At 34.0% G+C, this 17,292-nt stretch overlaps 1 protein-coding gene across 2 annotated transcripts in view; it reads right to left on the bottom strand.

Annotated features, from left to right (window-relative positions):
* LOC145263788 (E3 ubiquitin-protein ligase UBR3-like) overlaps positions 1–17,292 on the bottom strand; it is a 181,947-nt gene that overhangs the window by 113,957 nt on the left and 50,698 nt on the right. For both annotated transcript variants that reach the window (XM_080120843.1, XM_080120844.1), the window contains exons 8-12: positions 11,407–11,586; positions 10,915–11,048; positions 6,780–6,872; positions 3,875–4,030; positions 572–700 (exon numbers count right to left, since the gene is read on the bottom strand). In XM_080120843.1, the coding sequence (XP_079976969.1) occupies positions 572–700; positions 3,875–4,030; positions 6,780–6,872; positions 10,915–11,048; positions 11,407–11,586 (692 nt within the window). The remainder of the gene's footprint in view (positions 1–571; positions 701–3,874; positions 4,031–6,779; positions 6,873–10,914; positions 11,049–11,406; positions 11,587–17,292) is intronic.

Below are 17,292 nucleotides of genomic sequence, written 5' to 3'. Positions count from 1 at the left end.
TAAAGTTAAATCTACGTCCGATTTGCTCACTAAGTCATAAATTATTCACACTTCATAATACTGTTCTCATCTTGCACAACATTTAAATAATACAAATCGTCAATCCTCATTTAAAAAAAATGATTCAGAAACATTTGTTCTCTTATTTCTGGTGTGATCCTGAATGGTCTACACACCTGCCAGATCACAATTCCCCAGATTGTTAACTATTATCTCAAGGATAATGTCTATCAAAACCATCCTCAGATGATTCCAAAATCATGGCAGTGCCAAGAGCGGAACGAGTCAGAGTTACAAACAATTCTGCACATCGTATTCAAGTGTGCTTATCGAACAACAATAAAACAAAGACTGTTGAACATTCAAGACTGAAACTGGGTGGACAAGTCAGTCATATCCTTATTTATACTAAATAGGGTTGGATTGCAGAAAGGATTGTAAATTCTATTAACAATTCCGTAGGTGGCATTTTTGGGGGGTCATCCTATACAAGTACGTATATTGTTTTCCCCATCTGCAGGGTGAGGTTCTTTGGTAAAAAAAAAGAAACAAAGAGTTTTTGTTGTGTTACCTGCATCAAGAAAAGGTCGGCATCGAGCATAGAATAACAAAAATGGCACTGTACGTAGGTCATGGCTTGACCGCGGATCTGCAAGCCATTTCGCAGCCACATGTTAGCTGCAATTTCAGCCATGCCAACCTATAAAGAAAAAAAAAAAAAAACAAGTACATAAACAACAAGAAAAACAGGCAAAAAAAAAAAAAGAAAAAGAAAAAAAAAAAAAAAAAAGAAAAAAAAAAAAAAAAAAGGGATACATTTTCTATTATAATAATAGTTTCTTTCCTTGAACCACTGGATTTTGGAATTCCTTCCCTGCTTATAGTTTCTCCAATCATACAAGATGCAGAAATTTAAGTAAAACATAAACAGGTATCTTACTGCCCAATCCTCGCAACCTCCCGCTCCATAAATCTGGCCCCCTATCACAGAAGCCCCTTATGCTTCAGTGACAATATGCCTTATTTGGAACAAGCAAAATATATATAAAAAAAAATGAAATTAAAATAATGCCAGAACTTATAAATCGATAACAAAAGAATTCATTTAAAACTAACAGAGACAAAAACCTTTTTTTTCATCCAGCAATTCTGATCCACCTTATTTTAAAATATAAACTATTAGCGAAGTCAGTATATTCAGACAGCCTAATATATATGGGCATGATTCATGGAAATTTTTCTTTACTGATTAAATAATGGATTATGTCAAAGAATAAATGGAAACTTCTGGAAAATGAAGCTTATTTGTGACATAATCCATTTCAATCTATATTTCTTTCGTTCTGCTCAACCGATAGCAAAGAAGGCCCATTACAAGCCGAGCAGCAACAACAGCCATCCCGTATATAGATATCAAGAGATGCCACAGCAACTACCATCTCGTACGAGCTTTGCCTCAGTTAAAGGCCTCGGACAAAAACATCAGTGTCTTTCTGTCTGCATTTGTAGACCGATTGTCAAAAACAACAGCAATGAGGCTCTTCAGGTACTGAAAGAAGATCTGGCAAACTTTGAACTCCACCAGAAAGAGTGGGTCACACAATGACGGATGAGCAACGGTTGCTAAAACATGGGACACCCTGCACAAATGGAGATATAGGAAGTTCGAAATTTTGGGAGGTATTTTAGAGTGTTTTCATCCGAGCATGATATTTTACATTTAAATTGAAAGTTTACAGTAATAGGAAAAACAGAATGTTTGTGAATATTTTTTACAGTTCTTGTAAAAACAAGGAAGGGATTCATTAGTTGAGACATTGAAGTATGAATTAATTAAGAGCCATAAGTTTCAAGTGTCAGGAAAAATCGTTATCAAAACTTCTGTTCATTTATATAAATTATAATTCAATTAAAGGTTGTTTATAATAGCCAATGTTCATTTGATTTCGTATTAGAACGAGAGTTCAGTGAGAAAGATTGGAAATATAGACATGAAGCCACTTGATGTACGGAGCTAAAAAAAAAAAAAAATTCTATTCCATCAAGTGTTAGATGGAATAAGTTCTAACCTAGAAACAGTAATTTTTCAGAAACATTGCTCATAGAATATGAAGACTAAGTGACAAAAACCGTTTTGAGTCCTAAGATTATATATATATATATATACACTTTTAAAAAATTATTTTTATTATTTTTAAAACAGTAATCTACGTACACGTAGTCCGGCGTCTTAACCGTTAGGCCACGAACCCTAGATGAATTTACTGTTTATTTTTATCGCTTATAAATTTAGATTTGTTGGTTTTTTTTTTGTTTTGTTTTTTCACACGATAGATTTGGTTAATATTGGCTTCGCCTCGAAACTCGATTTTTTGTTTATCTACTTTAGAAAGTCGCCCATAATTTGTTTGGACGTGTGTGTATATATATATATATATATATATATATATATATATATATATATATTAAGGCGCTGGACTGTGGAAACATGGTCTGAAGTTCGATCCCTAGAAACAGTTGAGCTATGCTGATGAGAGTTAATTAACTCGAAACACGCATGTATGTAGATTACTCTTTTAAAAATATATATACGTCCAAAAAAATTATGGGCGACTTTCTATAGCTTTTTTTTTTATAGCTTTTTGATGTTCTTCTAACCATACTTTTAGTGGTGACTGAATAATACAATTGCAAATTACTTAGGACCTCTATCCAGTCATGGCTGATAAAACGAGAGCATGCTACCCCTGAGTTTGACAGAATCATTTCAGAGTTCGACAAGATACACCTGAAGAAGAATGGAGGTTACATTGACTGAAACGTTGGGAAAATGACATTTAAGATGAGAATAGTAGTCCGAAGAATACAAATACAAAACATTCTGCAGCATCATATATTGTTATTTAATAAATTTTCAAATGTCTATGTATTTTTGTAAATAACCAAGTAATTTTCTTGAAATGCTCTGATGTTTGTTGGCCTGAGGGATGCTTCGGACACTGCTGAATGATGGATCTTGAGATGGGGCAGAATGCTATGATGATGATGAAATAGAGCGATCTTCGGCGATGCTGTAAAATTTCGACAATGAAGAAAATTGTCTGGATAATCCTGAGGAAGGCTTATGGAGTTGAATATTTGAATTTAATAAATAATTCATTTATTTGAAAAAAAAAAAAAAAAAAAAAATCCTGTATTATCAGAGCTCTACGGACAAACTTATCCTTAGTTGAAGTTTGACAACTAAATATTTTCGTTTACTAGCCAAATAAAAAAGTTACTAGCCAAACTCACATGATTTTTAGAATATGACATGTTCGTTCTGTGACGAGTATGTACATCATAAAGATTTTTCTGTATATTTTTAAATAAGTGTAATTCTAAATATTCAACAAATTTTATGTTGATACTTGAAGGTATAAACATTAATTTCTTCAGATATTTTTTTTTGAACATCCTTCATTAAAAAAAAAAAAAAAGAAAAGAAAAAGTATATTGTTCTATTAAACTTTTATTGTTTAAATAATTTAATTTTGTTCGTTTCATTAAAAAGAAAAAGTTAAAAAGATATTTTTCACTCAGTAGCGAGCTTTGGAAGATTGTCAGTGAAAGAAATGCAATCGCCAAAAGATACGCGTTTCATTATTTCTAGTCGCCACTTTGAAAAAATCACTTGCAAATGCGACTGTTTCACTCACAATGTAAAGCTCTGATTATATCTGGTTTCTTAATAGATTTTTAACTATATACATATCTTTGTAAATAACCAAGTAATTTTCACCCAATAAATACACAAATAGAGTGAGCTCATAATAATGTTTGTAAACCAAGTAATTGGTGTTCTGGTGATATATTAAGGGTAGTTTATCCATACCTGTATACGCAGCGGAAACATGACAAGACATTTAAGCATGTCAGTTGATGGGAGCAGCTCACTGAGAGAGACATTCTGGTGTTGGACTGCATGGGCTATGAAAGTTGCAAGATAACGATGAAGAGGCAGGTGGAAAGCCAGTTGTAGAGGGTTCGGCTGAAGAAAGAAAAAATACACAAAAGATCATAAAAAGAAAAGAAACAATAAAACAAAACCAAAAAATCAATTCAATCTTTAAATCAAAGTTTGGCAACTCCTATTTATGGACCACAACCCTTGAGCGTTTTTTTATTCAGCTTGCCTACTTTGCGTCTGGACTATCTAATTAGTATCAAATAGAAATACAGGTTAATGTATTAAAAAGGTGAGAGGCGCAGAGTTTTTGACATTTTAGAATTGAACTGCGATGAACAGAATATATTTCGGAAAAAGTGAGCAACACTCAATCAGGCCCAAGCAAAGTTTGCCAAAATACAAGACAATCTGCCCAAGTGGGGCTAGGTATAGGATGCTTGGTATCTTTGTCGTGCAGATTATCACACACATCCTCACAGACTGTCCCCTAAGTGAAGTATGCTCTGATGTTTGTTGGCCTGAGGGATGCTTCGGACACTGCTGAATGATGGATCTTGAGATGGGGCAGAATGCTATGATGATGATGATGATCTGCTCTACTCCCCCTCCCTCAATTATTCTTGCACATTCTTCTACTACTCCTCCTCTTATCATTTGTTTCTTAAGTTATTCACCTTTTGTGAATGTCATCTAGTGTGCACGGTGACAAAATTCAAAATTAGGTTTAAAGTCCCTTCGAATTCTTATTAGAGCAATCCATATGCATCCATGACATAAGTTTTTTTTTTTTTTAAATGGAAATCGCTCCAAATAAGGTGTGAAGCCATCTGATGTAAGAGAGCTAGCAAAAATACTTCAAAAGCGAAAAACTAGTCAACAATAAGTGTTAGATGGATAGATTCCAACACAGAAACCAGCAATTCTTCCCCCTTTGTCAAAAACATTGATCAGGAAATGCAAGGACTAAAAGGTAAAAAAAAAAAAATGTTGCTCAGTTCTAAATGACAGTCTTTTGAAGGTTCAATCCATTAGAATTAACACTCCTACGAGACCACTTTAGAATTGAACGGAGTTTTGGATGATGTAACGTCTGACCAGCTTTAGGTATGTCTTGTAGAATTAGAGAATCTTTACGAAGACTCTGGAATCTGCATGGAATTTTAAATGAAACTATTTAATCCACGGGAACAGCACGCTCTTGACCTGCTAGAAGTCCTATGTAATTTGCAAATCTACCGTGCTAGAAAGTTACTTACGCCTGAAAGTATCCTGTAACTCTACAAAGCCACCATTCGCCATGTATGGAGTATTGTTATCCCAATAGGGCTAGTGCATCCGTTACTGGTCTCTCGCTCCTGGACAGAGTTCAAAAGAGAGTCACCTGAACTGTCATCTAAGCTTCAACCTCTGTCTCATCGATGAAATGTTGCATCCCTTTGCCTGTTTTACAAGCATTTAAATCGTGGATGCTCTGATGAACAAGCCCTTGCGCCTCTTGACGTAAATACCCTCGACAAACCCGACAAGCAGCAAAGTCCCACCTCTACACAGAGACCCCTAGACATAAGAAAGCCTTTTATTCTAATAGTTTTCTTCCCCAGAACTACTAGACTTTGGAATTGATCTTCCGGGTTCTTGCTTCCCCAACTGTACTGACATGCAGAAGTTCAAGTATAATGTGAACAGACATCTTGCTGTTCAACTCCCTGCAACTTATGTCCCTGATAATAGCCCCCCACATCAAAGTGGTACTGTGCCTTGTTTGGGGTGAAAATGTAATTAAAAATAGTATTTTGAGTATTGTCTGCATTGAGGACTGAACCTTTAACCTTCAGAACTGAATTTTAACAAGTACTTAAACCATTACACCACGGGTCATTTGGGAATAATTCAAATAATACACATTATCATTCATCATCTCAAAAAAATCAGAAACATCATATCCAGTACGTTTAAACAAGTATAAAATTGCTGTGCTGTTGTTACACCATTTGGTTCAAGTCTGGAGTTCTGATTGTTTTTTTCAATTGTTTTTATATTTTGGGGGGGACTTGAAGATACTTGGCTACAAATTATAACAGAACTTTCTTTTGTAAACATGCAAAAACAACTAATTGAAAAACAAAAAAAACTTGTCTATTTTTTTTTTGGTGCTTATATAGATAAAGAGAAATAAAATCACATTTCAAATAAAAACTTTTTCATATGCTTACATATCAGGCAAAAATAAACATTGTCACCAAAAATTAGAAAAAAAAACAAAAAACTATTAGGTAGAAGTTTAAAAGTGTTCTTGGGGAAGGTTCAATCTACAGTGCAGGTGATACTTGTGAATTACTTAAGATTTCTACCTGGTCATGGCTGACAACAAGAGCATGTGGTTTAAATAAAGAGCTCCATTTGAAATTGTTAAGTTTTGAGACATTGTGTTGAACACAGATGGCGGCGTAGTTCAGATCAGTAACCAAGATGGCGGCGAAGAATTAAATGCGGTCCATGACATAGTAAATGGCGAACTGATTGAATCCAAAATTCAACGATTTTTATAATAATTTTGCGATGTTTTGATTGGTTGTTTAGCACAGCCGTTGGTTATAAAAATGATTGGCGAATCCATTCGTCTCATACTCCCCATCACAAGTCAAAAACATTTTACAGAAATTCTATCCAGATTCCAGGGTTTGAAATGTGTTCAAAAAATCCAAATAAGAAATCTGCATTGAATTCTAATCTTTGAATTTGTAGGTCAACTCTAATCATATAATATCACTTTAACTTTTAGGTTAGTAATATTTCTTTTAAGACTTGATTACAATCGACAGGAGCTTACCTTGGTATCTGGAGTGAAACAGATGGAATCAAACCAATCCTGCAAAGTTTCTAAGCAAACACTAATCATCAGCCGGCTGTAATTTGCAGTGTCCTGGTAATAGAAAAAAAAAAAAAGTGGAAAAGACTGACAGACATTTTGTTTAAAACAGATTTGGTTTATATTTTCTTTGAATTTATTTTTTAAAAGGATTATGTGAATTAATTGTGAATGTCTTCTTCAAAATTTTGGGAAGGGGATGAAAGGACTATTCCTGTTTGTAAAATATCAGTTTGTTGACAATGAATCGTTTATAATAGATATCATGTTTTTGTATTAGTTAGGAAAATCCTAACAAAGGGACGCAACTCTTTGTAAACAATACTACTCCAAACTCCCTGGCTTAGATTAAGATTGCTTTTTTTTTTAATGTAACTAATGAGTTACTCCTTATCAAGGCCGTTCAGCCTCTTGATGATAAGAGTGAATAAGTTTGTCAGGTGGACGGTGAGGCAAGACCATGAAGATTAGAAATTTGATTATTTAACAGGATGGTTCAACAATTTGTTAACATTTGATTTGAAAACGACTATGTTATAGTCAGCTGGGAAACAGCCCTGTGGAACTGTGTTCAGCAGGCAGGCAGTTCTTGGAAAGATTGAAATGTGATCAGAACCAGTTGCCTCTCTGGTATCAAGGTTCTTGATAAGTTTTGCAACATCCTCGACAGATATTATTTTTTTTTTTTTTTTTTTAAATCTTTTTGAGATGAGGCTTCATAATTTGTGTTTTCATTTTTTTTTTTTTTTTGCAAACTGTTATTCTCATCTTCATACTTGTTATTGTTTCACCACGTTTCGGCAAACTCATCCTTTGTCCTTCTTCAGGTGATTAACCATGACGGGATAGGAATGTTGAGTCTCATAACTTATCCCCAATAATTACTACCTTCCATAGTTGTTGTCTCACCATGTTTTGGCCAACTAATCCAACGCAGTGGATAGAGGCATTCAGTCTCTACGGTTCGAGGTAAGCATTACCTGAAGATAGCAGTTTCAATCCTAACCAAGCATGCTAGAGGATTAGTTGGCCAAAACGTGGTGAAACAACTATGGAAGGCAGTAATTACCCAGGATAAGTTACAAAAAGTATTTTAATAGTGGATGCTTCGACGAACTATAAGCCCTCATACCCCCCCCCTCGACGTAAATACCTCCGACAAACCTGACAAAATCCCAGCCTTACACAGAAGAGACCTCTAGATATAAGAAAACTTTCTAGTCTAATAGTTTCTTCCCCAGAACTGATGGACTTTGGAATTCTCTTCCAGGTTTTTGCTTTCCCAACTGTACCGACATGCAGAAGTTCAAGTGTAATGTGAACAGACATCTCGCTGCTCAACTCCCTTTATAGTATCCCTGCAACTTATGTCCTTAATAGTAGCCCTCTACATCAAAGTGGCACTGTGCCTTGTTTAGTGTAAAAAAAAAAAAAAAAAAAAAAAAAAATTCTGCATTTCTATCCCATCACAGTTAACGGCCTGAAGAAGGCCAGAGGATGATTTGGCCAGTAACGTGGTGAAACAATAACAACTATGAAGATAAGGATAACAGTTTTCAAAAAGAATGAATGCACAAGATATATGAATGTTGTTCAGAGTGTTTTCAATCAAGGCGGAATTCGATGCAAAGTTTTTTGCAAACAGTTTGCTTTTATCAGATGTTGGAGAAATCACTCCTGGTCCATTGATGATGGCTGGAATAGAGGTGCTACATCTGTTGAGATCAGATTTGTTATTTGCCAAAATTCTTCTCAGCCACAGGACCATCTCACATTTTCTATAACCGTTTTGTAGTGATTGTGGACAGTTCTGAAAGCAGCTTTGGTTTCAGAGCATTTATTTTGCTTAAAGCAATGGCATCAACATATTCAAGAGTGCAGAATGGCTAGCAATGGTTTCTGCTGGAATATCTTGGAGAGTATGAACCTCTCAATACTCAACACATCACTTAAATCAGATGATTGATGCATCCAGCATACTTCAGCCATTTGCAATTCCATTGTTGCGCACCGAAAACGTGAGGGTCGATCATAGCTTCCAAGTCAGGTTTGACTGTTGCGAGCTATGTCCTCAGTTAATCATCAATATCCTTAGACAGCATAGATGCCCGAAGAGATATTACCACTCTGGGTCAAATGGTAACTAAGGAGCAACTCCACATTCCCTATAGCCCCTAGATGTCCTTTAAGATCATACCCAGAATTGGGAAAAATTGTGATAAAATTTCCCTTCATCATCAGTCGTGTTAGAGTGGACTAGCCATTCAACATTGAAGTGGCCAGAGACATGGATGCTGGCCGAAGAGCAGATAGACAGAACATAGTCGATTTTATCAGATACTCTCAGAGATCATTCGTCATTGTGAGGACGATAGAGAACTAAAGTGTATGCGGTGCTGTGAATAAGTGTTACACAGAAACAACACATGTAGCTCCATTAAAGGCCTTCTCTGGAGATGTTTGACCACATGGAAAACCATCTCTAATGTAGGCAGAAATTCGACGTCCATGACGATCTTGAAGTTTGGAGAAGAATGTACAAAATTGCCTCGAAAAACATACAACTGTATATAGAATTTTTATTTTAAATATAGATTAATGATAACAATTAAAAAACATTTTAATTATTAGTTGCTTAATTACTAGTATGATTGCAAGAGTTAAGAGTGGATAAAATAAGTTCAAACAACTTTTGTCATTATTGACCAGCAATGTGTTACCACTGTCAATTAAAAGGTATGCAGTGTGATTATATATGGAAGTGAAACTTGACCAATAAAGGCTGAGGACATGAATAATTTATTTTTTACCCAATGTTTATATATTTAAAGTGTGTATTTCTCAATACTAAATGCGTATTTCTCAATAGATTTTAACTCAAAAAGATTCCTCATATAATAATAATATTTAACAAATAAACAAAAAAGAATTTTAATGCCTACAGAGAATTTTTCCTTCTCGCAATGAACTTGTGCTATGATTTATGACTTTGCCGACACAAATTTTATGTTCACAACAATCTTGAAGCTTGAGGCAAATTATACAAAATTGCCTCTAGGAACAGATATATATATCTTTCCCTTTTTTTTTTTTTTTTTTTTTTTTTTTTTAAATATAGCTTAATAATCAAAAATCTAATATATAAACGGCTGTCTGTCGGTCTGTCTCCATATTTTCAAACTATCTCCTCCAAAACTAAAAGTCGCAGAGCGGTGCTAGGGGCCTCAAATAATTGGATTGTTTTATGGACCATTCTTTTATGGGTCTTTAGCCGGTTAAAATTGTTTTTAAGTCAAAAATGGGTCAAAATTGAAAAAAAAAAAAAAAAAAAAAAAAAAAAGCATTATATATTTTGTACATTCATCTTAGTTTATTTTTTTAATCGGTGTCACATTGGTACAGTGGTAACGTCACCAGCTTTGAATGCTACAGTTTCGGTTTCGATTCTAGCTGATGGCACCTAAATACTTTTTTTTCTTTTTCTTACTTTTGAAATCTGGACAAATCAAAATATCATATTCAAGCATATTTTATGCCCCCCCCCCCACTAGTGATACATAATTTCTTTTCTAAGTTGATGGGGAAGAACACTTTAATTATTAACGTGATTGCAAGAGTGGACAAAGTAAGTTCAAAGAACTTTTGCCATTACTACCCAGCAAAGTTACCACCGTCAATCAAAGAAGGAATATCCCAGGCATGTGTACGCAGTATGATGATATGCGGGAGTGAAACTTGACAAATGAAGGTTGAGGACATGTGTTCCATCGAGAGAAACGACAAGACAATTACTACGATGGATGTGTAATGCGAGTCTTACAGACAAGCTTAGATCTGTACAGTATTGTGAGATATGTGCACAGCGACAGATTTTGATAGTGCGGCCATGTTGAAAATTGGAGTTCTTGGGGAAAGTTCAGTTAACATCAGAAAAAGTAATAGAATGGACTGAAAGAAAAAGGGATAAATAAAGATCTGGCCAGAGATAGTCAATTTCTAAAAGCATGCCAGCATGTAAAGTGACGTTAAATAGAATATGAAGATTATTATTATTAGAGCACTAATAGAATGTTCAGATAGTAAGTCTATTACTTACTTTGTCTTTGCAGTGGGAGATCAGATACGACATTGGAGAAGCAGACATTTCAAGTTCAGCAGAGAAAGCAGCGTAGTAAGTGTCTGGTTCAAATTCTACATGCTGAGTTAACTCCCTTTGGTTTAAGTTACAACCTGCGAAAGACAAATAGAAAATAATTTTGGTGCAAGTGCAAAGTTCAACCTTAGAAAAAAAAAAAAAAAAATGTGAAAAATTTTTTACCACAGAATGAAAATGTCATTCCAAAAATCACATAAATTGATCAAGTATCTTTATATAGAAAAGCAATTTTTTTGGAACAATTTTTAGCGATTTTAATAGTAAATTGTAGCCATTACAAGGCTGATTTTTTTTTATCTTAGTTCGAATTGAGTTTTCTCAATTTATTAAAAAAAAAAAAAATGGTAGATCAAGATAATGTTTTTGCTTCCTCATAAAATTTTATCTTTTTTCTTAGTTAAAAAATAAATAAAAAAGAAAAGATGTGTTTACCTTGGAAATAGAGCAAGAGGTTGAGCCATATTTTGATGAGTTCAACACTGTCCATAAACTTGAGAGCAACACTCCGATGTGAAAGCAAATTTATAAGATCGCTGACAATCGGCCAATAGCAATGATCCTTGATGGCTTTGTAGCCGCAGTCAACCACATGATGGTAATTTTCATAATCATCTGAAAAAAAAAAAAAAAATAAATAAATAAAATAAAATGAACAAGTGAAGCATGCATGGTCCCCCCCATAAGTGCACAGTGAATGAGGCATAAAAAAAAAAAATTAAGTTCAGCATTTGCTCCCCCCCTCCCCATTTACCCCCAAAAGTCCTCAGGGGACGTCAAATCCTGGTGGAAATGAAGAAACAGTGCAGTTTTAGGCATTAACATATGTAAATTTAAGTTTTGCATGATGCAAAAAAAAAAAAAAAAAATGACTAAATCCATCATTTGTCCCCCCTCCTCCAAGTCCCCAACATATTTAAATTTGAGTTCAGCACCATGTAAAACTGTTAAATAGACATACACAGAAAATTTTGGATAAATATGGTAAAATAGTCCCAAAAATGAAGTGTTTTTGCTAGTTCTAAAAGAGCCCCTGGGGCACACCCAAGAGTTATCGCGAAATACAGACAAACAAAATTATATAGAAATCAGTTAGTTACAACTTTTCAAAAAGTTTTATAAAAATCCAAGGCATCAATTTTTTTTATAAGCACAAAAATGTCAATTTCAGCCATTTTAATCCGAAAGGCACCCCTAAGTGGGCAACCGGAGTTTTCCCGGAAAATCCGTTCTGTTACTTGTTTACTCATATCATGTTTAATGTTTGTGCAAAATTTCAAACAATTCCAAGGCGTAGTTATTGAGAAAAGACGAACGGACAAGGGTGAATCTGTGGACCAAAAAGAGAAATTATTCATATCACAAACATGATGGATTAAATTTGGGAGGTGACTGGGCAAGTGGTTAACAACACAGACTGACCACCTGGATGTTCCAAGTTCGAATTCAGGTCGTTCTACAAAAACGTAACTCACACTTAGGATGTTGGCAACCTTCATGTCATCCCTCCCTATAAGTATCCAATGTCTTTATAGAAAGAATTCTGACTAGAAAAATATCAGGGAAACCAATGCCAACAATAGAATCTTTGGATTCATACAATAAAGTGATGATGATGCACGACTTTGAACAATTCAGCGCGAGCTCAGACCCCTCCCACAATGTTTAAAGTAGACTCCTCAGATTAGTCATTTTAGGTCGATCTTACCTACCTATCATTAGTAAGGATATCATCATAAATACCATGGTTGTTGAGCAGCCAAAACCATTACCCCTGTCGAGACCCATCTTGTACATGTAACTCACCATATGTGTACTGATCTATAGTTGTAATTTGAATGGGATACAATTCACTTTAGTTTATTGGATACTAGCGGGGGGGGGCTGCTCGGTTGTAAAATATGCTTAAATATATTTTAATCCATTTCATATATATTATTACAGAGCCGATTCTCTATTGAATGTTATATTGTACCTAATATATGGAACTGATTTTAGAAGATAAAAAAAGGGAAAAGAAAAAAGGGAAAAGAAAAAAGGAAAAGAGAGAAAAAAGGAAAAGAGAGAAAAAAGGAAAAGAGAGAAAAAAGGAAAAGAGAGAAAAAAGAGAAAAAAGGAAGAGAGAAAAAAGGAAGAGAGAAAAAAAAAGAGAAAAAAGGAAAAGAGAAAAAAGGAAAAGAGAAAAAAGGAAAAGAGAAAAAAGGAAGACAAAAAAGGAAAAGAGAAAAAAGGAAGAGAAAAAAGAGAAAAATGAAAAAAGAAAAGAAAAAATGAAAAAAGAAAAAAAGAAAGAAAAAAAGGAAAAAGGAAGAAAAAAAGGAAAAAAGAAAGAAAAGGAAAAAAGGAAAAAAGAAAGAAAAGGAAAAAAGGAAAAAAGAAAGGAAAAAGGAAAAAAAGAAAAAAGAAAGGAAAAAGGAAAAAAAGAAAAAAGAAAGGAAAAAGAAAAAAAAGAAAAAAAAGGAAAAACGAGTTGGGTGCCATCAGCTAGAACCAAGAGCAAAACAGCACTCCAGCTGTATTCCCTATAGTGCGAATTATTGACAGATGAGAAAGATTTAAAATTACACCACTTGAAACTATGAATTAATTTACGCAAGTTGAAATGAACATTTTGCATTTCAACTTACCGACATATTTCTATACGCAGTATTCATCCATCCAAAGATTTTACTCCTTATAAACCATCCTTGGTGTATGATTACTATTTCCTATTAATTTCAGTGTTAGGTGACCAGTAGTTTAAGTGTTTATCGGTTAAATGTTTTCACATACACACGTCTACTGTTCTATTTATATAGTAGATTCATTTTACTGATTAAAGTTGACTTAATTAATGTACGTTCCCATAAGGCCTTTTCCTGTATATTTAAATCACACAAATTAAATCAATAAAATAGTCTTCATTTTATGGATTGAGTTATGTTTGAAAAACTTAGATTTTTATTGTTTTACTTAGCCACAATTTGTAATCACCTTGATGAGCCATCTTTTACCAAGTTTTCGTCTGGTATCCACAATTTCAAAATGAATATATATATCCTTAAAATTCGGAACCACAGTCTTAACTGCTTATGGCATGCATACAAATTTGGAGATGTCTATTTGGCAAAAGGAGAAGATTTTTTAGTTAAAAATCAATTTTTACGATATCTTTTGTTTATTAAATCAGTAGAGTAAGGTGAAAGTACAGAATAGTTAGCATGTTAAGAATGGGAATGCTAAATAATGTTATTATTTTAGCATGGTCTGTAATGGTGGGGTGCGTTTTTATATTTATTTATTTATTTATTTATTTTTTTTTTTTTTTACAAAATTACCTTTAGTACCTTTGCAGTTTACAGACCATGCTGAAATAATATTTAGAAACTTAACAATTCTCTGCTTTCACCTAACAAAAGATACTGTATAAACTGAATTTAACTCTAAAATCCTATAAAAAAAAAATAATGTAAACTGCAAAAGTACCAAAATATGCTTTAAACATTCACAAATAAATGTTAGCGGGGGGGGGGGGGGAGGGGGAGTGTTGCGAGGCCATATAAAACATGTTTACGACTAGGAAAACCATTATACGAGTATATATATATATATATATATATATAGTAATTTATAAAATATATATGGCGATTAAGTTAGTTATAAATTACTAACTAGCTCTACCTACGTATTGAGCACTTTTGAAGTAAAAACTTAAGGTTTATGCATAAATCTATACTTTCGTATATTAAATTTATGTGAGTAAATGATGTAGTGATATATATATAAAACTACATTATTTATTTAATACAAAACAAAGTAAAGTTCATACATTGGTAGAATAATTTGGTAGGCATGTAAGGAAATGTGATAGTGGCTTGTATGTGTTGACCTCTGTGGAAGTGTGCACAAAGAGAGGTTATAGTTCATATTTTACACAAGCAACATATAGCTTAATTATAGCAGTCTTGGATTGTTCATATTGTATTAGCTCTACATGTAAGCATCTTAAAGGTAACAATGTTAATACAAGCCTTACCTCACACAATGATGCAGGTTTGTTGCGCATGCACATTTTTAGGTGTGCACTGCTTGGTGCCAAGCGAAAAAGAGAGAGAAAAGAAAAGAAACGGAGGGCTATGTCAGAGGTCACAGGAAATGCATGCATATCAAAGTTATGTGATGTTTGCACGTGCTCCACTCCATGCGTGGGTGTGCTACTGCACACAGCTTGTTCTGTGTCTGTATTTTATCTAGACCAAAGAAAATTTGGCAGATGTAAACGGCTCACTATAAGAGTTACTTAAAAAAATTTTTTTATATAACAGCTGAAATAGTTTGCAAAGATTGCCTGTAGTTTTTCATGACCAAACAATATTCCTATTTCGGTCACAGACTTTTTTCTCTCATGACTAAAGGTCTGTTTATCCACATAAGCAGCAGCTTTTTTTTTTTTTTTTTTTCTCTCCCAACTGACAATAACCTCGCACGCGAACAAAGCAATGTCCATAAATGAAACACTCCCATCAAAAAAAAAAAAAAAAGAAAATTCTTTTTATTCTGCCACTTCAAACTCCCTACACAGAACCTAAATTTGCAAATTTGCATTATTTTTGTACCAGAGGGGCTCCAGCTTCAAGTTCCTATTCTTCTCTACAGGTTAACCATGAACACTTACTACTGTGTAAGTACATAGATACTTTTGCAAAATGTAATTTTTTTTTTTTCATCCAAGATGCTAACCCCTATCTCCCGTAGACTATTGTCCACAGTCACTTAGATTACAAGTTAAATGTGGAATCACAAATGTAACATTGTCTTGTCTTGGACCCCTTAAAATATATTCATGACTAGATGTTGGAACCATGCATATACTGTCACATTTAGCTCAGCACAATTTTCATATCAATGGGTTATTGGAGGTACTAAAACAGTACTTTTGCTCTCCAGGGACGTCTCCAAGGTTGGTTGTTTGGTTGCTGCTAGTGGTTTCTTTTTCACAAAAAAAAAAAAAAAAAAAAAATCGCCATTCAACTGAAAACCATTGTTGCTAGAAAGATTTGCATCACTTTCAAAACATGAAAATGGTAAAAAATGATTAACAAGTCATTGGTAATCATTATATATATATATATATATATATATATATATATATATATATATATATATATATATATATATATAAAAGTGAAAGTGTCTGTGTGTGTGTCTGTCTGTATATTTCCCTACACAATATCTCTGTCAATTTTCAGTCTACAGACTCGAAATTTGATATACAGGGTACTGAGATTTGGGAAAATCTTTAATCGGTTTTCAGCCAGAAATTTGGTTGTTCAGGGGTCAAAATTCAATTTTGGGTCTGAACACTTGAAATTTTAGATATAGGTTCTTTGGACATAGATCTAACTTAATAACTTGATTTGAGCCCAAAACAAATGTTAAGGGGTCATAATAGGCGTCAAAGTTAAAAAAAAAATTTCACCTCTGCGGTCTACCAAATTACTCAGACAATTTCTGGTCTAAACATTTGAAATTTTACATAAAGGGTATTCAGAGATAGGGCAAGCTTTTTAATTGGTTTGGGTCGAAAATTTGAGCTACCAATATATAAATGCATGTATGTATGTACGTTTGCATGTCAGCCTAAAACTTTCGACAGAGGTGACGGATTTTCACAAGATCAGTATAGTTTGAAGCTCGACCTTTCAGACGACGAATATCAAAAAATTGGCTAAAAACATCAATCTCTTCACCTTCAATTGGACACTTTTCTACAGGGAGGGGGGGGGTCGCTTTTTTGCCGATATTGTCGAAAGTCATCCCCTCTTTTCGATTGTCTAGCCTTAATTTAAACCTACATCACTTCCGGTTTGGTGGTTGTTGTAACAGCAAAGATGTCACTTTTTTTTCCCGTTTTTTAACTCCTTCGTGGTACGAGTTCGAGCCTGTCTTCCTACTACCACTTTTTTTTTTTTTCTCAACATAGATCTCCAAACATCTGGGCGATGCCGGGCTGAAATGCTAGTATATATATATATGTATATATATATATATTATATATATACACACACACACACACACACACACACACACACACACACACACACACACACACACACACACACACACACAAGGATAGTTTCAAATGAGTAGTTATGATTGCTTCCGATTTAAGAAAAAATGTTTAGGATAGCTAGAGTTTCAATTTTTTTAAAAACACCTCTTAGCGCAGTTGAGGTGGCAATTTTTGGCCATAAGTCTGAGTGCTTATATCCTAAAACGACAGATTCCTCTGACAAAGAGCTGACAAGGAGGCGCCTTAATCATCAAAAAACTTTTTCTCTC

This window comes from Euprymna scolopes, chromosome 39 (genome assembly GCF_053919585.1).
Source record: "Euprymna scolopes isolate OS-2025 chromosome 39, ASM5391958v1, whole genome shotgun sequence".
In the NCBI taxonomy this organism is placed as follows: Eukaryota; Metazoa; Mollusca; class Cephalopoda; order Sepiida; family Sepiolidae; genus Euprymna; species Euprymna scolopes.
This window is presented reverse-complemented; position numbering and strand designations above follow the sequence as displayed.